General features: G+C 42.6%; 1 protein-coding gene across 3 annotated transcripts in view; it reads right to left on the reverse strand.

The window, feature by feature from the left end:
* The window catches only part of PDE10A (phosphodiesterase 10A), a 577,986-nt gene that overhangs the window by 53,358 nt on the left and 501,411 nt on the right, over positions 1–23,217 (reverse strand). For 2 of the 3 annotated variants that reach the window (XM_027552017.1, XM_027552016.1), the window contains 7 exons: positions 21,939–22,079; positions 18,098–18,253; positions 16,355–16,405; positions 14,925–14,983; positions 13,003–13,054; positions 3,766–3,908; positions 1,408–1,500 (listed from right to left, as the gene is read on the reverse strand). In XM_027552017.1, the coding sequence (XP_027407818.1) occupies positions 1,408–1,500; positions 3,766–3,908; positions 13,003–13,054; positions 14,925–14,983; positions 16,355–16,405; positions 18,098–18,253; positions 21,939–22,079 (695 nt within the window). The remainder of the gene's footprint in view (positions 1–1,407; positions 1,501–3,765; positions 3,909–13,002; positions 13,055–14,924; positions 14,984–16,354; positions 16,406–18,097; positions 18,254–21,938; positions 22,080–23,217) is intronic. The other variant, XM_027552018.1, reaches the window with a different exon arrangement.

Genomic DNA, 23,217 nt, shown 5'->3' on the forward strand with positions numbered 1-23,217 from the left:
TTTGCCAGATACATATTTTGCAAATTGTTCTCACAATCTGTTGCTTGCTTTTTCATGTTATTTAAAAAGGCTTTATATAAGGATATATAAATATTTTCAATATTTAAGTACTAAAATGACAAGTTGGCTTTTTTAAGACAAAAATTGAGATTTTCAGCACACTCAATTTATTGAAAAAATATGTTACCAGGATGCAGCTCTGTTTATATAAAAGTTACGCAAATATGACATTAATCAAACACCTGAAAAACTTCCCACTGCTTATGCTGTTTAACTGTCCCCTAAAGGAAACCCGATTGTGAACGCACAGAACACTGCTGCCAAAATAGGTGAACCATTACCTTCAACTTTCAGGGTGTCAACCTTGAGACTTTCAACTTCGAAAGTTTTTTAAATCAAATTACATAAATTGGTTTCTAGTTCTCCAAAGTAACTCAAAACAAAACTTTATTAGCAATCCTAACATCCAATAAAGTCTGCAACTGACTGAGCTCCTACTTTATGTCATGTGAAGTTGCCAGGCCTTTTCTGAATATTTTCTCTAATTATAAAATAAAAAAAAAACCCTGCAAAATAGGTATTACTGTGCCCATTTTAAAGATGAGAAAACAACTGAGGCTGTGACAGATTCAGTCACTCGCTTTGGGTCACTGTAAAGGTGACGAAGGACAGAACCAGGATTCAAAATACTTTCATCACTACGTGTTACAGCCTTTAAGATACAGTTTGCTAAAGAATATGCTTAGGACAAAATGATGACAATATAATGAAAAAAATTTTATAAATTTAACTCTTGCTTTTTAGTTTTCCTTAAAACACTTTAAACTCCTGTAGCTGGAGACAGGGGCTTCCCAGGCGGCACTAGTGGTAAAGAATCCACCTGCCAGCGCAGGAGATGTCAGTTTGATCCCTGGGTAGGGAAGTTCCCCTGGGGGAGGGCATGGCAGCCCACTCCAGTACTCTTGTCTGGAGAATCCCACGGACAGAGGAGCCTGGCAGGCTATAGTCCATGGGGTCGCAAAGTCAGACACGAGTGAAGCGACTTTGCACACTCGTATGCACAGCTGGACCCACTCCAGTGTTCTTGCCTGGAGAATCCCAGGGACGAGGGAGCCTGGTGGGCTGCCGTCCTGTGGGGTCACACAGAGTCGGACACGACTGAAGTGACTTAGCAGCAGCAGCAGCAGCATGCACAGCTAGATACAATCAATGGTTTAGAATCCATCATTTTTTATAAAGATCTGAAAACACTGACTACTGATAATAAGTTGGTTCAAAGAAAGTGTAACAGCAGCAAAGAGGAAAAACTGACTGAGCTGGGACATGGAGAGCTGGGGCCCTACCGCAGAGGCTTCGGCTGAGCTGGACGGGAAAGGAGGAACGCTGGAGCACAGGAGGCCGCCTCACCTGTTGAAGCGCGGGTCTGCATAGGCATCTGGGATGTTCAGAACTTCCCCGGTCCTTGCTACCTGGCCAGCGATCCCCTTCTCGATTGAAAACCTGCACACACAGAAGAGAGGAGCACGCAGATGTTGCAGAAGAACTTGAGACACGTCACTGCCAACAAACACTGAATAAAAAAGATTTCTATTGTAAATGCTTGTATTGCTATAAAATGTATAAAGGTGAAGCAGAAAAATACTGCATGGTAATCACTTGAAGACCTTACAAGACTTAATTCATAATGTATTAAATTATGCTGAATCACAAACTGAAATTGAAAAATTAACTAGCCTTCTCCTTCATTGATCAATAATAATCCGTTAGATTTGCAAAATACCTTATAATTTACAAGATGTTTCAACATGAGTTTTTTAAAATAATTCTTCCTGTGAGCTGAGACCCATATGGGTTCAGTAACTTGCCCATATATTTAAAATATGAGTGGCACAGCAAAAACAAGAATGCAGGTCAACACCAGTACACTTTCCACCACACATGTAACCAGACCCACAGGTTATACGGTCCTGAGATGCAGGACCTCAATTTTAAGGCCTCTGCAATGTAAGCACTATACCAAGGTAACACACTTTACAACTTCCGGTATCTTCACTTCTCTAATTCGTTAAATTTAAAAACAGCCAAAATACAGGCATTATCTGATTACACTTGGATATATTTTGATATCTAATATCAGTCATTTCTTTTATATATAAATATATTCTCATATTTATAAATAGTTTTCTCATTATAATATTATAATAATACATGCTCTCATTCAAAACATAGTTAAGATATCTATAATCACAATAGCTGCATGTTTCAGTAGCTGAAAAATAGCTTTCACAATATTACATTTTCAACATTATAGAAAATTATCATTCTTGAAATAAAGCTCCACCCTATGGATTTCCCTAAGGAAAATTCAAAAGAGAATTGACACCAAAGAGAATTAACTTTTCTTAAAACACCAACAAGTGAACCCAGCACTGTACTACGTAAAACGGAGGTTGTCTCTGCCCCGTTTTCTTGTGCTTTGAGCAACGTGAGCACGACACGTCGGGCGGCCGTGCGCAGAGTACCAGAGCCCGTTCCACGGTTAATTCTTGATTTTCTTGGTCTGAGGGTAGCTCAGGGTGGTCTCTATCTCGGATCAGTGGAAACATAACCAAGGGGCATGCCCTTAGGTAAGTGGTTGGCATTGACTGCTCAGCCCAGAGTTACAGCCCACCACACCCGCTGCCTGTTCTGCCAGGGCTTGTAAGCGCAGGCTCCCAGTTAAAGTCTTCAAAATGAGGCCAATGCTGGCCCTGCGAGGAGCTCTCAGACCTTCAGCAGGAGAAGTGACTTTACCTAAATGACTATATCGAGACGAATCTATGGAGCTCTAAACAAACAAACGAACTTTTTTTTTTTTTCCAAAAACCTAAACAGCGCCTGCAGTCAGTGTCCTGTGAGTATGGAATCCTAGCATCCCGGGACCACAGAAGGGGAAGCACCCCGTGGTGGGCGGCAGTGTGCGCACATGCCAGGCTCCCTGTGTGCAGACAGACGGCCCAGATGAAGAGCCAGTCCTGTTAATAAGGGACACGGTACGTTAGAGTACCTTGTGGAAAAGTAGTTAAGCATCATACATATGTATAAAACAGAAGAAATGCGAATGTCTAAAAAAGACAGCTTCTGAGTGCTCAGCTTGACGCGTACTAGTTCCGTGACAGTGCTCCATGTAGGTGCCCCGATGGTGGGAGGACTCAGCCACCAGCCGAAGGCCGTGCTGCTCCCGTAAGTGACAGCAGTGGCCACTGACAGATCCAGGGACTCTCTAGCTTCAGGACGCAGCACAAGTGCTCTTCGATCGGTTAAACCGGCTGCTGGGCTGCAGGACAATGTGTTGAAGTTAGGGAATATACCGGGTCAGTTTTCACTGCGGTCCGGACTTGCAGGCAGCTCTGTAGGTTGCGGGGGGGAGGGGACGAAATTGTCTGAGTACACCTGCTCCTAGACACAGGAGGCCCTGCAGACTCCAGGTGGGGCGCACCTTTACCTACCTGGGAGCACTAGTAACTTTTTCCAACATGATTTCCAAAAGGACCGCCTCCGGAAGACGGCATTTCCAGGAGTGGCGCTAAAGCTTCCTAGGCGCGGTTTCGCTGGCACTGCAATGTCATGCCCACAAGCACTACCTTCAGGAGGCGGGTCCTGGTGGGAATGATATCACAGTATGACAAGTGCTGTCCGCACGCCTGTGAAGAGGCACAGACAAGTGGGCGGCGGAGCACCTGCCCGGCTGCCGCCACAGCGACCACACGCTACTGCGCGCTGTACCTGATCTCCTTGGTCTTCTTGAAGACGGGCTTTCCTTCCTTTTCCTCTCCAATATCAAAAAGGTCTGAATATAACTCCTTGTTCTTATGGTCTACCTGGAAAAGGGCACAACGGTCGGCATTCACCAGGTTTTTTGCATATATCTACAGACAAACGAGAAAACGAGAGTCAGCCGGTGAGAGATGCAAAGAGGTTGCAGGTAAATGTTATCAGAAATAAATATGAATTGCGGCTGTTCTAGACTGGAACAGGGTGGGAAATGAGCATTATGATTAGATAAATACAGGCATATAAGGACGAAACTAATTCTATGGCACTGGCCATGTGCGCACACCAGCAGCTGCTCTGCATCCTGGCTGTGGTGCCAGGGGCGGGAGCAGGTACCGGCCTCACTCCCTGAGAACCCGCCACCCTGGCTCCTCTTCCGGAACCTCCCAGGCCTCCCTGGTGCCCTCGTCCGAGTCTCAAATCAGCTCAAAGGCCAGCATCTATTCCAATGGTGGGTGTTTATGAAACACCAGTTGTAAAAAAAATACGAAATATAACCTCTAATGAGACTCTGAGTATTCATATTTACATTAGCTACACTTTATTTTTTACACTAACAATAATGTGCAACAATTAGTAAGTGTTTACTATGTGCCAGTTTTTCGGTACTTATGTGTACTAATTCACTTAACCCTCACTAACATTTTGCACGCCAGAAGACCGAGGCACGGAGAGGCAACCTGCCTACTACCACACTCGCAGATGGTGGATCTGGCACGTGAACTCACAGGAGCTGCTTCCATGGCCTAAGCTCTTGAAACAAGTATGCTTTACTCTTTCTGAATGGAAAACTGTATTAATATAGCCATTCATTTGTCCATCAGTTCCCTTCAACGAGTATTTCTCTAATGCCTAACACTTCTCACTGTCCCCACTTGGCTGGGATTACAGCGATGTCACAAAAATTGTATTTACATATATTCAGAATTCTGGCAACGTCAACCCTTTCGATGACGGACATGAAATGACTGCTCGAGAAGAACCATCACAAAGTCTATGCTAAAGGTTGCTAGGCCACCTTGTGGCCAGAGGAAAAATATATCATCTCATGTAAAAACACCTTGGAGATTTCACAGAAAGAAATCAGAGTGGTTTAGGGACCTGTTCTTCCTCATCTTCTGTCTTTGTCTTCCCTGCTGTTAGAAGCTGTACGCACTCACCCAACAAACACTGGATGTGCCTTATGTACCGTGACCAAGTACCCTGGGCATCGTGAGTGTCAACTCCCAGGGGACTTCTCTCCTCCACTAGCTGACTCATGAGTTCCAGGGCAGTAGAAACTGCTTCCTTTCCTCCACAGTATCCCAAATGCCCAGAACCAGGCTTAGAGAAAGGTCAGCTAACGTCCACAGGTCATGTAAACCCACCCCGCTTGCTAACAAGGTTCACTGGGACGGAACCACACTTTATGAGTGGCTCACGGCTGCTGTATCGGCCGCCTGGAATAGCTGTAGGCGATGATGGCCCACGAGGCAAAAGCTTTACTATTGGCCCTTCATAATAAGTTTGCCAGCCCTCAGGTTAGAACATACCAGATACCTCTATAACCTAGCAACTCTCAATAAACACTTGAGAAGGAGGAACAACATACAGGAAGGAAGGCTCAGGAGATCTTGAACTATTAAATGACAACAATGCCCTGAACTGCTGGATCATACGGTGAAATCCGCACCCTTAGTGGCCATGTTGGTTGCCTAACACTCTGGCACATATTTATGTCAATAGTTGTAAACATCTGGATGAAATGGACACTTTTCTAGAAAAAGAAAATGAATTTGGAAGAGAAATATCTGAATGAAATCAGAATAAACAGACAACTGAAATACTGTAAAAAAAATTATCCTCATAAAAGGCATCAGGCCCAAATAATTTCAAATACAAATCACTTAAGAATTTTCAAAAATAAAGTCTCATCTAATTTAAACTAGTGTAAGTTCAGGCAGATGCCTGGGTCAGGAAGACCCCTGGAGAAGGAAATGGCAACCCACTCCAGTACTCTTGTCTGGGAAATCCCATGGACCGAGGAGCCTGGTGGACTATAGTCCATGAAGTTGCAAAGAGTCAGATACGGCTAAGCAACCAACACACACACCCAAGTTCAGACAAAACAAAACTTCTCTAGTTACTTTTACAACCCTTGCTATGTCACTGATACTGAAAACTGACAAAGATACTATAAAAAAGAAAATCATAGACCAATTTACCTTGGAAAAAGAAGAAAAATTATAATAAAAATATCAGCAAGTCAAACTTGAGGATAATATTTTAAAATTTTCAATAATTTAAAATTACACTTTACTCACAACTTCCAGTATTGGAAAGTCTATTATTATACCTCATAAAGCAATAAAAAAAAAAAGGAGAAAAATCACATGACTATTACCATGGCTACCAAAAAATACATGTAACAAAATTCAGTATTTATGATAAAAATTTTTTAAGTAGAAATTTTGTAGAAGAAAAACATATATGTATGCATACATATATCAGTATACACAGACACCCTAATAATATGTGAAAATTATAGTCTACATCATAAAAAATGATAAAATATCAGAATCATCCTATTAAAGTTAAGATATTAAAGTTATGCACAAGACAAAGATATGTTATCATAATTATAATACACAATTAGATAAAAGACAGAAAAAGGAAATGGCACCCCACTCCAGTATTCTTGCCTGGAGAATCCCATGGACAGAAGAGCCTGGCGGACTACAGTCCCTGGGGTCTCAAGAGTCGGACACGACTGGAGAGTAAACCAGCAGCAGGTAAAAGACCACAGTTCTAATGTTAGGCGATATTATTGAATATGTTGAGAAATCAAGAAAATCAACTGAAAACAATTACAAGTAGTAGGAAAAACTTCTGCTTTAAGATAAGTGACTCTAAATATATATTTATTTTTTAAATTCTCCCTGAATATTAAACTTTCAGTTTGAAATGATACTCAGAAGCTGGAAAAGAATTAATAAAGAAATCCTAGGCATATTTTGGTAACAGTTATGAACTCCAAGCCTCAGAAAGTGAAAAGTGAAAGTTGCTCAGTTGTGTCCAACTCTTTGAGACCCCAAGAACTACACAGTCCATGGAATTCTCCAGGCCAGAATACTGGAGTGGGCAGCCTTTCCCCTCTCCAGGGGATCTTCCCAACCCAGGGATCGAACCCAGGTCTCCCACATTGCGGGCAGACTCTTTACCAGCTGAGCCACCAGGGAGACTGAAGAATACCGGAGTGGGCAGCCTATCCCTTCTCCAGCAGAGCTTCCCAACCCAGGAATCAAACCGTGGTCTCCTGCATTGCGGGTGGATTCTTTACCAACTGAGCCACAAGGTCATTATAAAAGCCAACCTGTCTCCTACACACCTTCTCTCTCTCTCCTACATATAAACACAGGTTTACTTATAAGTGGAAATAATTCTTGACAGCAATAGAGGATTTCAAATTCAGTGGAAATATATCTTCAAATTTCTGAAGAAAACATTTTAAACTTAAAATTCTTTACCAGATCAAGCTAACATTCAGACATGAGGCAAAATAAAGATACTTCAGAAGTACAAAGTACTCAGAAAATTACTACTTTTGAGCTATTTTGGAAAAGGAGATGAGCTCAAGAAAAAATTAATAGATAAATTCAAGAAAGCATAGGACGACCTGGAGTGTAAGCAAAATTGATGAGCAAAGAAACCACTAAAGCTATAATTAAACTGTACATTTCATTAGTAAGTGATACCTATGAAATTACAGCTGTCATATAAAAAAGTTAATTAAAAAGACTGAAAATATCTGGTTGTGTCAAAAAAATATGTAAGATTAGAAGGCCAAAAAGGAAGGAGGAGAAGTTTGCTGTTCTTGTGGTTGTGAAGTCTCCAGAGGACAAGGCCCACACAGAGGTGCCCTGCACAGGGCCAGAACAACGCATTCCTGAAGATGAATGCGCCCCCAGGCCCAGCAATCATAGGATTCTGAACATTCAGGTCTCTCCAGTGTGATACAAGCTAAGAAACTTCCCCCTGATTCTCTCCGGCTAATGTGAGTTAGGCAGTGATGCCTTTTGCCTTACACCAGAGAGTCCAGACTGACAAACAAGCTCAAGGCAAGTCTGATATGAGAGGGGGGGGAGAGGGAGAAAATATCCATTAATGGAATTACAGATGAGGAAGAGAATTTAAGTACAGGCAAAAAAGACAGCCATTGAGCAATCTTACATATGAATGTAGATGAAAAAGTCAGAAAAATAATAGCGACCAACTCAGGAGTACAGACTACAACTACATGAAAAGTGAAAGTGAAGCCGCTCAGTCGTGTCTGACTCTTCGCGACCCCATGGACTGTAGCCCACCAGGCTCCTCTGTCCGTGGGATTTCCCAGGCAAGAGCACTGGAGTGGCTTGCCATTGCCTTCTCCAAGGGATCTTCCTGACCCAGGGATGGAACCCAGGTCTGCCACACTGCAGGCAGACGCTTTATCGTCTGAGTCACCAGGGAAGCCCCAACTACACAGTCATTTAACATCAAGTGATAAATTAATATAGTTCCCTATTCTAATTGACTAAAGGAAGAAAAAATACATAATTTTAATAATGACTTACAAAATTTGATAATGTTTGACACCCAATCTGGTATAAACTCAAAGAAAGGAACAGAAAGAAACATTTTTAAGTTAATCAACAGTATCTACTGGGGGACCTTCAACAATTATACACAGCAAGGAAACAAGAGAAGCATGCACGTTAAAGAAACTATAATATATTCACTCTCACTGGCCCATTCCACAGTGTTCTCAGGTCCTAGCAAACTCAGTAAAAAAGAAAAAAGACATAGTGTAAACACTGCGGAAGTAGAACCACCGCTCTCACTTATCACTATAAATGATCTTTCTTGAAAATCCAAGACTGTAAACTGAAAAAACAACATACCAAATATGGGAGATCAAAGTCAGTACATACAATCAAGAGAGATTTTTTTAATTGAAAATAAGACAATGCTGTTGTACAAGAAGACTCCATACGCTAAACGTATCAACTCTACTTAAGATTTTATCAAATTCAAGGTAATTCCGATGTAAATCACACTCCATGGTGAAGAGGGATTTATCATAGGAATGCTAGGTTCATATAACATCCAAAAATCACTCTGGATAATACATTATAGATCAATAAGACAAAAACTGAAATAAACACATGGTCATCTTAATAAATGCAGAGAAAATAAATGAGGATAATGTCCAACATCCAATCATAATTTAAAACATTAAAAAACTAGGACTAGAAGGGGATGTTGTCACCCTGAAAAAGACTACCTAAGAGAAGTCCGCAACTAATCCATGTACTTAACCGTGAAAGACTGCAGAATGGATGCAGGATATCCACACTCACCATCCCTAATTCAGTACTGCCCTGGGGGACCTAGCCAGGACGATTATGCAACGGAGGGGAAAAAAGGTATATGGATTAGGACGGAGGAACTACAACCATCAGTGATTGTGGATGACATGTAAAGACACTGAAGAATCCACCAGGAAACTACCAGAAATAATGAGTTCATCAGGACTATAGGATAGGGGATCAAGATAGAAAAAGCAAGTTTACTTCAATACATTTTCAATGAAACGTCTGAAAATAAAATTAAGAACACATTAATAATAGCGTTAAATAGCATTAAAAGATAAAACATCTAGGAGTAACTTTATGTGAAAGTGTTAGCTACTCAGTCATGTCTGATTCTTTGTGACCCCGTGGACTATAGCTTGATAGGCTACTCTGTACATGGGATTCTCCAGGCAAGCCTACTGGAGTGGGTAGCCGTTCCCTTTTCCAGGGGATCTTCCCGACCCAGGGATTGAACCCAGGTCTCCTGCTTAACAGTAGTAGAAGATAAAACATCTAGAAATAACTTTACCAAAATAACGGCAATGCTTATACTCTGAAAATTACAGAATAGTGTTGAAAAAATTAAGAAAATTTAAATAAATGGGAAACGCCCATGTTGCTGTACTGGAAGACTTCATATTATTAAGGAGGCAATATCCCCCAAATTGATGTTCAGTCAACAAAATCCCTATCAGAAACCCATATGAGCCATTTGCAGAAATTGACAAGCTGGTTTCTAAAATTTATATGAATTGCAAGGGACTCAAAATAGCCAAAAGAGAAATGAATATGAAGAACACATTTGGAGGATTCACACTTGCTGACTTCCAAACCTGCCATAAAGCAACAGTAATCAAGATGAGACGGTACTGTCATTAAGCTGGACAGACAGGTCAGCTGAACAGAGCGGGGACCCTAAGAAGAAAACAATGTGTGCGTGCTCAACTGATTCCAGGAAAGCCGCGTTTAAAAGGGGAAATAAAAGTCTTTTCAACAAATGCTGCTGGTAAAATTGGACAGCTACCTGCAAAAGAATGAAACTGGACCCTTACACCATGAACATAAATGAACTAACATGAGTGAATACCCTAACTAAATGTCAAAGCTAACGCTACAGAACTCTTAGAAGAAAATATTGGAGTACGTTTTCATGGTATCTGATCTGGCAGTGGATTGTTAGATATGACGCAAGTATGAGCAACAAAAGTAAAAAGATAAATTAGACTTCACCAAAGTTAAAAACTTTAGTACTTCACGCTATCGGGAAAGTGAAAAGATATTAATACACAGATGGGAAAAATATTTTCCAACTATACGTCAATTAAGGGAGTGATATCTAAAACGCAAGAAGTCTTAGAACTCAACACTGAAAACTAAAGTAAAAAGCAGCCCATGGAGCTGAATCTTTCATCACATGGATAGACAGTCAATATCATTAGTCACCAGGGAGACGCTAATCAGTCACAGTGAGATAGTACTTCACATCTACTACAGTGGCAATAATCAAAAATTAAGATAATGAGCAAGGTTGGTGAGAGTGTGGGGAAATTGGAACCCGTGTGCACTGCTGGCAGGAAGGTAAAATCGTGTTAAGCGCCACAGAAACAGCTTGACTGCTCCTCAAAAAGGTAAGCACAGAGCAATCATAGCACTTAGCAGTTCCACTCTTACCTAAAACAACTGAAAACAGGCGTTAAAACAAGAAAAATGTACCCAAATCTTCAAAACAGTAGCATTTGCATTAGCCAAAATGTGGAAACAAATTCAAATGTCTACCAGCTGATGAATGGATTAAAAAACTGTGATATGCATATTCATACAACAGAATATTGGTTGCCTACAAAAAGGAATGAAGTAGTGGCACATACTACAACACGCATGAACTTTGAAAACACTGTGCTAAGTGACAGAAGCCAGGCAGGAAAGGCCACAGAGTCAGGATTCCCCTTACGTGGGATTCAGGTGAGATCCACAGACGAGACAGTAAATCAGTAGTTGCTGTGGCTGGGGGCTCAGGGGATGGGGAGCAGACGGGCGACAGCTAAAATGCTTGGCAGTTTCTTTCTGAAGTAACGAAATGCTCTAAAATTCTCTGGTGATGGCTGCAGCTATCTGAGAAGATGCTAAAGACCACTGAATTAAGCACTTTAAATGGATTAATTGTACTGTCATGAATTATATCTCAGTAAAACTGTTTTCTAACATAACATTAAGAATACAAGAACTGGTCAATGGCATTTCTTATACTCCTGGTACAAGCTATATGTCAGTCCATATTATATATTTTTATGTCTTCTTAAATACTTTTCATTGCTTTATAAATTCCTCAAATTTTGTCATAACCAAAGAAGCTATTTTTCTTTTTACTGTGCAGTTTCTTTCTTTTTCTGTCTAAACAAAGCTGACCCTTCAACACTGCCCACACAATAAAAAATCCACATATCACCTCTATTGCCCTCCACATATGTGGCTCCTCCGTATTCACAGTTCCACATCTACAGACTCCACAGCTCCGGATGGTGTCTCACTGCAGTATTTACTACTGAAAAAAGTCCATGTGTAAGTGGGCCTGTTCAAACTCATGCAGCTCAAGGGTCAACTGTAAAACCATCAGTGTAACTACTTACAGGGAGAACGTGCTGAAAGCAGTGACCCCTGCGTGACCCTCAGGAAATGCTCTGACACTGCGCATGCACACTCACACCTGACCTGCCAGGACATCAGGGAAACAGATCACTGCACACCATTAAGCCTGGAGATGAAAGAAAGCCTTGTTGTACAGGGTCACTACGTCTTGAGAAAGACCAGGAAAACGGAAAGGAGAAAGAACACCTATCAAAACACACAACAAGGCATGGGTGGTCCCAGCAAGTCGGCCTGGCACGCACGGGTCCACACACACACCACCTCCACCACCCGAGCCCCTCCCTCAGCGGACCCTCTCCCGAGCACTAAAGCAGCAACACTACACGTGGGGAAAGCAAACTCTACTTCCTGGAGCCTTCAGTTCTAGCCTGTGAGTCTTCTGGAAGAGGGAAATAACTTAGACTAAGTAGAATGAAACTCAGGGTTAGAAAGAATCATTGGAAATTCCTAATAAGACCTACATGCAAAAGGTATTCTGAGGAAAGAAAAAGAGATTAAATGCTTTTTCAAATTAGCTCTCCGTTAAATAATGGAAAACTCTGTGGTATTTTTCAAAACATTATTCAAAACCCCTCCAAAATTAACGGAAGTGACAGATCAATCAAGGTGATGCCTCCAGATCACTTTCATCGTTCTTAAAACAGCACATATGATTGTACATTAAAACGCTCCATCATATATTAAGACACCTAGGAGTGGTGTTAGTCACGCAGTCGTGTCTGACTCTTTGCAACTCTATGGACTGTATCCCTCCAGGCTCCTCTATCCACAGGATTCTCCAGGCAAGAATACTGGAGTGGGTAGCCATTTCTTTCTCCAGAGGATCTTCCCAACCTAGGTATAGAACCCGGGTCTTCTGCATTTCAGGCAGATTCCTTACCATCTGAGCACCAGGGAAGCCCATATTAGGACATAATTAAGGCTTAAACAAAATCTTTTTTTTTTCTTTTTCTTCTTTTTTTATTTTATTTATTTATTTTTTTAAATTTAATTTTATTTTTAAACTTTACATAATTGTATTAGTTTTGCCAAATATCAAAATGAATCCACCACAGGTATACATGTGTTCCCCATTCTGAACCCTCCTCCCTCCTCCCTCCCCATACCATCCCTCTGGGTCGTCCCAGTGTACTAGCCCCAAGCACCCAGTATCGTGCAGAAGGCAACCTACCATTATGTGTTCAAGTAGAGAATCTATTGCAACTATGTTATCAAAATAGGTTCTGAAAAAAAAGAAAGGTAAAATCTTTAAGTAATGTTATTAGAACACAGAACATATGAAACTTTGAATACATTTCCCAATTTTGGCTACATTTAAATAAAAAAACAGAAAGATATATGCTGTTTGACTGTTGTCCTTTCGTGGAAACCACCAATAATATTATTTTAAAGAGGTAAATGAAAGTTTATCACTGACTTTAGTATAAGGGCTCTAATTCCAGAGATCGCCTTCAGTAATTATTCAAGGTAGAGAAAAAGTTTGTAGCATTTAACTAAAACGATGAAGAAATAAAACTGGTACATCAAATTTAACATCTCATTAATAACTTTGATATAAAACAAAAATATTTAAATTTGCTAAATCTCATTAATAAGATAAAAATACAAAAAAATCACTGAAAACCCCAAAAGCTAGAATGTAGTTTAACTGTATTTTTTTTTAAAAAGCAGGGAAATTCATTTGAGAAGAAATATCAGAATACAGGTAATGATAGGAGCTGACAACTCTACACAAGTAAATACAGATTCATCATTATGAACTGCAAGTAAGTATTTGTAGGGCATATGGCACATACATTAAAATGTAGACCGGAGAAACAGATAAATCCGCAGGCACGTGTTATAGGGAATATGTGGCAAATACTCTTAACACAGACTGTTGGCAAGGTGCCGCTCTCAGTTTAGGTCTGTGAGAATTTAGCCCTGTATTCAGGATTAAGGTAACTTATAGCAATTAACAATGCCCTTTTCAAGAAGAGAAATCATCTGACTTGAAGCTGTTAATATGCTTAGTTACAACATCCACTGAGGAATATCCTGCAAGGAACAGGTTGAAGAAAATCAGTTTCCCACTGGGGAAGAGATTTCAGGTGTCACATGAGGGTTTTAACTGGGCTTTGGGAGGCTTGCAAAGTGTTCAGACAGGCTAGCAAGAGGCCGAACACGGCTTCCCTTCCGGGGTGGCTCTGAAGCAGTCACATCTGCTGTCCAGACATGCTGTTTCATTCTGTCTCAGAGAAGATATGGATAGTTGGCCAAGGAGATCAAAAGAGCACGCCCTCCAACTCAAACTTCCCTAATATTTCAAAACACGAAAATGCAGTTTCAGAATCACAAGTGAGGGGGTTACGGGACTTGGTGACGAGTAAGCCAGGGACATGTCAGCGGGAACAGCATCAGAGCTGCTGCGGAGTGCTCCTTGAGTTAGTAACCTGCCGTGGGGTGGGGCCCTGAAGCTAGCACATCCCGGGGCGTTTTCAGATCTCAACCACTGAGCAGACGGTCAGAGAGAGATCAATACATGGCCGTCCCCATAGCAAGCAAACCTGATGTGGGCCTGACGCTTAACGAACATCTGTACTTCCTCCACTGCCAGCCCAAGAGTCTTCCCAGGTTAAACTCCGGGGAAGGGCACCATCTTTTTCAGAATGGGAAAACTGAAACAATAATGTCAACAGTATGTTGTGATTTACTGACGTTCACAGCAAGGGCCAGAGAGGACTTCGGGAAAACGATCAACGTTTCCCCTCCTTCCACTGCTGTCAGTTCTCTCCCATGCACACAGCAACACCGCGGCATCTCTCTGCATAGTCTCTAACACCTTCTAGTGAGTCATTGACAAACGTGCCCAACTGCAAATTAAGCTGGCCACATATTCGTCTTTGATCCTTTACTTGTGACGTGAATGTGGGTGAGAATGAAACTCTCTAAGCACAAACATGATGGCCCCCACTTACCAGATCACGTGCCGGGTAAGGACTGATCTGCTGCTATTGACCGCAGTGGACAGCAGTCTGTCACGGTCAGGGCCGGCGCCTGATCTAAACCATTGACCTGTTAGAGCTTACCACATCCCTAGAGATGAACACTTACTTTGATACGTCGAGTAGAAAGTCATTCAGTTCAGTCTGTTTGGCAAGACCTCTGCATACCTGCCATACAAAACAGTGGCTATTAATTTTGAGGGACTTTTGTTTATTTTAGGAATGAAAATTCCAGAATTTTATTTACCTTATTTATTTAAAAAGGCATAACACAATCACTACTTCAAGGATTTTTTAAAAATTGTACTTGAGCATATATCACCGCTCAGTACTGTCAGATCCAGGAAGTCCTTGATTCTCATATCATTATCTTGAAATATATACATATATGCTTTATTTTTTATGTGTATATATATATATATATATAAGCACAGAGACATTACTTTGCCAACAAAGGTCCATCTAGTCAAAGCTATGGCTTTTCCAGTGGTCATGTATGGATGTGAGAGTTGGACTATAAAGAAAGCTGAGCGTTGAAGAATTGATGCTTTTGAACTGTGGTGTTGGAGAAGACTCTTGAGAGTCCCTTGGATTGCAAGAAGATCAAACCAGTTCATTCTAAAGGAAATCAGTCCTGAATATTTATTGGAAGGACTGACGCTGAAGCTGAAACTCCTATACTTTGGCCACCTGATGTGAAGAACTGACTCATTGGAAAAGACCCTGATGCTGGGAAAGATTGAAGGCAGGAGGAGAAGGGGACAGCAGAGGATGAGATAGTCAGATGGCATCACCAACTCAATGGACATGAGTTTGAGCAAGCCTGGGGAGTTGGTGATAGACAGGGAGGCCTGGCATGCTGCAGTCCATGCGATGGCAAAGAGTCAGACATGACTGAGTGACTGAACTGATGTACACACACACACACACACACACACACACACACACACACACACACACACACACACATTTTCTCCCTATCAGACAGTTCCTCAGCAATCTGAGTTTGCTGAAATGGACTTAAACAAAACAAGCAGCAGTGGAAGATACAAAACAGAATTCTATTTCTGCCATGTTCCTGAACTTAAGAGCCTGGTTATCAGGGAAACTCTATGCAGTTTGTGACCTTTTAAATTAGATCACATTTTCAAGAGAATCAAGGAACTTGAATTTACGATTATTGTTTTCATATGCCACTGAGTTTAGCGGATGCTTTAATTTAGGAAATGGATCATAGAAATATCAACATTACTGCCAGTAGGATATCATTCCTGGGCTTTTGGTGGAAAACAAAAACCACGATAAGAAACGCAAATGATTTAACATCCTGTTTAACTATATAAAAGAATTGGTTGGAAGACAGTTAAGGCAAGCAGTCAGTAAATATAAGTGACCAGATCACACATTTCAGAAACAGGAAAACATTTACTATGCACAAAGCAAGCCGTGGGTGGCGGCTGGCCCGCCCTCTGCCTGCTGGGGGCGGGCTACACAAGCCCGTTCTCTGGGACGGCCTGTGAAAGCAGCCCTGGGACGCACCTGCACCTGGTGTATGGCTACTGAAGCCCAGGCGAGATTCGCCGTCGCAACCTAAAAACAAGAAAAGGAAGAGCATGACGCCAGCTTTCCTCGGCCACACGCACACAGCCCAACAGAGGCCACCAGCTTAAGTTTGGTGTGGTCACCACCTCCGTGAGCATTCCAAAAACCCGAACTGTCAAATGCATGCAAAATTTCTCTTTTCTATTTCCCACTTCTTTATGATTGAGTGTAATGCTCTTTTGTTCCTCTTAATTTGGGATAAAAAGGAAGATAAATTGATTAAGAGCACTGTCATCTATTGAGCTTATGATAATTATTTTTCACTTCAAATCACTAATAAAAAAGGCTTCTAGTGACAATTTTCTTTCCTTCTTTTTTTAAAAATTAATTAATTTATTTTAATTGGAGGATAATTACTTTACAATTTTGTGATGGTTTCTGCCAGACAGCAACATGAATCAGCCACTGGGGTACCTGTGTACAACCCAAACCCCTCTCCCACCTCCCTCCCCACCCCACCCCTCTGGGTTGTCCCAGAGCACCTTTGGGTGCCCGGCATCATGCATCAACCTTGCACCGCTCATCTACTTCACACATGGGAATGTCCCTGTTTCAGTGCTATCCTCTCAAATCACCCCCCCTCGCCTACTCCCACTGAGCCCAAAGGTCTGTTCTTCACATCTGTGTCTCCCGCGCTGCCCAGCATGCAGGCTCGTCGTTACCATCTTTCTAAATTCCACGAACATGTGTTACTAGACAGTACCTGTCTCTCTCTTTCTGGCTTACTTCTCTCTGTATAACAGGCTCCAGGTTCATCCACCTCATTGGGACTGACTCAAATCAGTTGCTTGTGACCACTTTAAAAATGACGAACTGTTTCCCAAACTTTGCTGACAAGTGCTTAAACTACTAGCTATCCTATTTCTTTTGTTTTTTTTTCTGTTCATCTAACGAGTATTCCTGGGTGCCTGCTGGGGCCCAGATTGGAGAAGGAAATGGCAACCCACTCCAGTGTTCTTGCCTGGAGAATCCCAGGGACGGGGGAGCCTGGTGGGCTGCTGTCTATGGGGTCGCACAGAGTCAGACACGACTGAAGCGACTTAGCAGCAGTAGCTGGGGCCTAGCGCTGTTGTTAGAGAGCAGGTGCCACTCGCGTCTGTGTGCAGGGCTCAGGGAAGATGCCACCCTGAGCAGGTGACCTCAGAGCGTGCTCCTGGAGGCGGCGGCCGGGTGAGGACAGAGAAGTCGAAGCAGAGGGGGAACCGAGGTGCGGGATCTGCTGGAGAGGGGCCAGCTGTGCGCAAGGGCCCAGTGTGGCAGCAGGGAGAGAAGGGGCTGGAGTGGCGAACGGTCACCTAGGTGAGAGGACAGGGAGCCGGCCACCCCGGGGCCTGGACGAGCGTTGCAGGTGACAGAGAGGTCACGGTACTCTTCAGTTTTAGCGTCACTGAGCCGTTCCCATTCAAGGAACAGTGAACAGATGCTGGTGTTGTTGTTACTGTTGTTTAGTTGCTAGGTTGTGTCCAACTCTTTGCAACCCTAAGGAGCTGTAGCCGCCAGGCTCCTCTGTCCATGGGATTTCCCAGGCAAGAATACTGGAGTGGGCTGCCATTTCCTCTTCCAGGGGATCTTCCCGACCCAGGGATGGAACCAGTGTCTCCTGCCTTGGCAGGCACGTTCTTTACCCCTGAGCCACTAGGGATGTTTCCCAAATGTTTCTAACGCTGGAGCCCTGCTCACCTCCTGGTGACTCAGACGGAAGGCTTCTTTGCCCCAGTGCCGGTAGAGCTCCAGGATGCCAATCAAGTCCCCAATCGCAGTGACGATCGGCAAACACAGCACAGACTGGATTCGCGTCCCCGATTCCAGCCCGGTACCTCTTGGAAACCGTTCATCCTGAAAACGTAGGAGGGTGAGAAGATATAAATTCTTCGAAAGAAATGGAATCATTAATTTAGGATTCTATCAGAAATTCCTTAGTACTTGTAAGCCATGATCAGCCGTTCTTTTCAAAGGAAAACCAAACGACGATGGTCACGTAAACCTTGTTTAAGAAGACCTGACAACATGGGCTGTGCTGAGTCACTCAGTCGTGTCTGACCCTTTGCGATCCTTTGGACTGCAGCCCACCAGGCCCCTCTGTCCATGGATTTCCCAGACAGGAATATTGGAGTGGGTTTCCATTTCCTCCTCCAAGGGATCTTCCCAACCCTTGTCTCCTCTGACTCCAGCACTGCAGGCGGATTATTTACCCACTGAGCTGTTTAAGATAACTTTAGCAACATGGGACACAAACCCAGATAGTGCCTCACGTTTCTTTTTCATTGTACAGGGGAATTCAATTAATGAATGAATACATATAGCTTCATGCAATAATAAAAGTAATTATGACGGCTTCCCAGGTGGCTCAAGTGGTAAGGAATCCACCTGTTAATGCTGGAGCCGCAGGAGACACGGGTTCGATCTCTGAGCCTGGAAGACCCCCTGGAGGAGGAAATGGCAACCCATTCCAGTATTCCTGCCTGGGAAATCCATGGACAGAGAAGCCGGGTGGGCTTACAGACCGTGGGGTCGCAAAGAGTCGGACATGACTGAGCACACAAGCAATTCTAAGCAACACTTTTTTATTCCTCACCTTCTAGTGTCAGAATTAAGAGTTTTAGAGATATAAAGTCACATGTGAAAATTACCCCAAATGCCATAGCAAATTCTATTTATATAATTGTTTCTCTTATTTTTAAGGTCAGAATAACACAAAACCACAGGTTAATGAGAGTCATTGCAACTGAACCCCAAAGACCCATATTAGGCACTCGAATCAACCAATAATCACCCATTACCTAAGAAATGAAACTGGTTCTTCTACTTCATTTCCTAACTTAGCAAAACCACTCAAAGGAATACAAGAAAACGGAATGAATTAATATCAAAACATCAATTCTATTTACTCACTTTCTGCAGTCTACAGGAAGCTTTTCATGAATCAAGACTAGCACAGATCTGTCCTTTGTAATTTACAGATCTTTGGAAAGCTTGTACATGCATACAACATAACATTTTAAGTGATAATGTATACCATATCTACTTTTAACATGTACTTCCTAAAAATGAGATGGGCTCGGTGTACACCGTCGTGGGGCTTTGAGGCGCACGGTGAGCTGATCTGCTGCGTCTGGACACTGCAGTAGGATCGGCAGCGCTGCTGGGGCCTCCACCAGCAGCGTCTTCATCTTTTCTTTTCCGTGGTGAGAATGGTGAAGATCTAGTCTCTTAGAAAGTTTGACAATTATAATATTCTTGTCTATGTAATTATACTGTGAAACATGTATTTTAAGCACTTTTTTTCTTTTTGATAAAACTTTTTTCTTTTTGATAACAGTAACTAGTAACCTGATTTGTTCAAGGTCACACAGATAATTAGTGGCAAAAATAAAATTAAAATCTAGATTTTGCGACTCCAATTTAGCACTTTTTCAGAGCAAATTCCTGGCACCAATGCACTTGTTTGTATGCTTTTCAGTTTCAAAGTCTGAGCTCACACAGCGACATTTCATCACGACGCATACATATACTGGGGGAGACTGGTCTGAGGGCTCCATCTGGTCCTGTTCTCTGTACCCCTGGGCTTGGTCAGACTACACTGAGTCTGACCCCCTATGTGATTTGGTTGGCTAAACCGAAGGTCATGAAGCTGATGCAAGCAGAGGCTTGAAAACTCACCTGCATGTGTCCACTTCTCTCTGACCCATGCCAGCACCATAAGACGCCAGGCTAGCCTCAGTGGAAGGGAAGGGGACACATACAGAGAACAAAGGCCACCTCAGCCTGGCCGGCTCCCAAGGGACGCCCAGACGGCCTCAGACGTGAGAGAAAGCTCGGGTCAGCAGAACGGCCGATCCAGAGTCAGTGAGTGGTTGCTGCACAACACCACTAAAATCTGGGGCAGTCAGTCCCACAGCTAACTCATTCAGATCTGTCCTGCTGGGATACGAACCAGCAAAGAGTAATCACTCAGTTTGTATGTATATCAGCACACAGGCAAATATGGAAAGAAGAACTACTCAAACCTAGCTCTTAGGAGATTATCAGATTATTTCTTGGAGTACAAAGAATTCATTTACACACAAACCCTTTTTATTGATCGCTACCTTGCTTTTATGCTGCTATAACATGGCTTAAGTTACAACATCAAGAGTATATGTTGTCTTTCTTAATTAAATACTTTGGGTTACAAATGTCACTGCCGGGAGCCGGCGAGAGGCACTCCACTTGTGGCAAAGGTCATGAGGAAGGAGGCTCGGCATACGCAAAGGCGGGATCGAGCCTCAGGAGTCCCCCTGGATATTCTCGAGCATCTACCCCCCAAAAACCAGAGTCTGCCTACTTTATTGCTTTGTGCTCTCACCTCTGACTTTACTGGGGGCTGTCCCCTACCACCATCTCGCTCTCTCTGACAAAGAGTTAACTTACAGCTCCAATTAATAAAGTTCCTGGGCATTAGGAGTGTTTAAATCCAAACCCCTCAGATAGCTCTCTAACTCGCCTGACAAGTTTACCCGGACTCCTACAGCTATGCATACGATTGTTTACAGTCTCCCAGCCTGGAGAGGCACGGGAAGCTTAAGATATTCAAATAGCTTAGAGCCTCTCAGAGAATTAGAAACTGTCAGAATAAACTAGTAAAAGATTCCATTGATGAGCCAATGCTTGCTGCCAAGTTTCCACATCCCCTGTGTTGTATCCTTGAATGTGTATTAATTAATATAGTTGGTATGTAGAAAAAATAAGTAGTGGCCTTGGTGTTAGCAACTTTAGACCCTTAAGGTAATAAATTCTTTCCTTTGTTGTAAACCCACTGCACCTCTGCCCTATAGGAATGCAACTTTATCTAACACCTTCGGAAGATGGCACCAAACCTTAAAATAATTACTCTTAGAGAAAATAAGTCTTATGGTTGACAAACCTTTGTCAAGAGTCATAAAATGTTAATAGGCCTTCTGGCCAGAAGATGATGTAAATCACCTAAACCATTTGTATATGATAAATTTGCAGGAAAGAAGCCCTGGTTTTTGATAAGGATCAAAGACTGCTGAATTTGCATGATTTCACATCCCCTATTATCCTCTATGTGTAACTTAGGGTATAAAAGCCCCTGTTGAAAATAAAGCTACGGGCCTTGTTCACCAAAGCTTGGTCTCCCCATGTCATTCTTTCTTTTCACATTCCGGCTGAGTCTCCATCTGGAGCGCGGAGGTCCTCTTCGACCATTTATTTGCCTGGGCTTCTAAGACCCACTCGAGAAGGTGTCTAAGGTGGGGCACCTTCCGCTATTTGAGAGGGCGCCTGCAGCCTCCGTGGTCAGAGCTAATCTGGTGTCACAGGTTATATTGATTTTCCGCGTAAACCAAGCTACTCAGCCTCTTTTCTCCACTGAATTTTCCTACTGAGCTATCCTCATTCTATTACTGTTTATATCTTTGATGAATATTTAAATAAGTCGCCGATGCCGTCTCCCCTTCGAATACCCTGGATCAGCCGGGGCTGGACCTCGGCATGTCACAAAGGGTGAAAAGCCACTCACGCCGAGGATGTCTTCCACCAGCAACGTTTTCCTGGACTTGGCCACATAGGCAGAGGTGGTGGTGCCCTGGGCGATGGGACCAGCGGGGATGAGCTTGGGTTTTCCTTCCTTGATTCCAGGTGGGATAAACACACAAAGGCTCTGCGAAGAGGAAAAGAACACGTTCTAGAAACTGTCCTGTGCTTTTTGGCACGGGACACAAAGACTCCTAGACATTACTTAACGATGACAAGAAATCTGTGAGCCAAGGGAAAGAGGAGCCCCAAAACAAGGGAGGTGCTTTGCGATGACCACACTAAGCATCTGAGGTGGAATTCCCACGAACACAAGACACACGCTCGACACAGGACTCGCACGAATGTCCACGTGTGAAAACTCTTACAGCAGCCTCCAATTTTTATCCACAGGAAATACTAACATGAAGACAGAAATGTAAGCTGTCCTTGGGCTCTAGAAACTACCAATCAAGAAGCAGACACGACGCGCCCCGCTTCCTACAGACGTGGCACATGGATCTGTAACTACAAAGTCAATGTGAGATGACTATACTTTTTCACGTTCATTAAAAATCTTTCTCAGAATGTTACTACTTCTTTTTTTTTTAAATAATCAACCACTCCATTCCTGAAACTGGCCTGCCCATAATATTACAGATTTAGAATACTCTTGGTAAAATCTTTGCTTTTCTCTGCACATACACACCAAAAATTAAGTAAATAAATGACTGGACAAACCTGGGTGTACCTCTCCCCCTCAGAAGACGTGGCAGATGGAGAGCATTCGAAAGTATCTTAAATTTATTTTTTTAAACACGATCAATTATTTTGACTAAACCCAACCACATTTTAAAATAAATTTCTACTAAACAAGAATTGTTAATGAAATCATCTGGGCAGGGGGAGCAACATTTTGACAGAACCACACTGTGATTATCTACACGATTTAAAAAATATTAAAGTTCTGGTAAATTCTCCCAACACTTTACTTTTATCTTAACTGGAACTGCTGTAACTTAAGGATGAGGGCCTTTTGAACTAGTAAGTATTAGGCAATCCTCTGATGTGTTGCTTTTTAGATAATGTGGTTTTCCAACTTTGGAATGTCGAAGACGCAGAAGATGAGGGTTCAGTCCCTGGGTAGGAAAGATCCCCTGGAGGAGAAAATGGCAACCTACTCCAGTATCCTTACCTGGGAAATCCCACAGACAGAGGAGCCTGGCGGGCTAAGTCCATAGTGTCACAAAGAGTCAAACACGACTAAGCCCACGTGCAAGCACACG

The sequence above is a fragment of the Bos indicus x Bos taurus genome, chromosome 9 (assembly GCF_003369695.1).
Source record: "Bos indicus x Bos taurus breed Angus x Brahman F1 hybrid chromosome 9, Bos_hybrid_MaternalHap_v2.0, whole genome shotgun sequence".
Classification (NCBI taxonomy): Eukaryota; Metazoa; Chordata; class Mammalia; order Artiodactyla; family Bovidae; genus Bos; species Bos indicus x Bos taurus.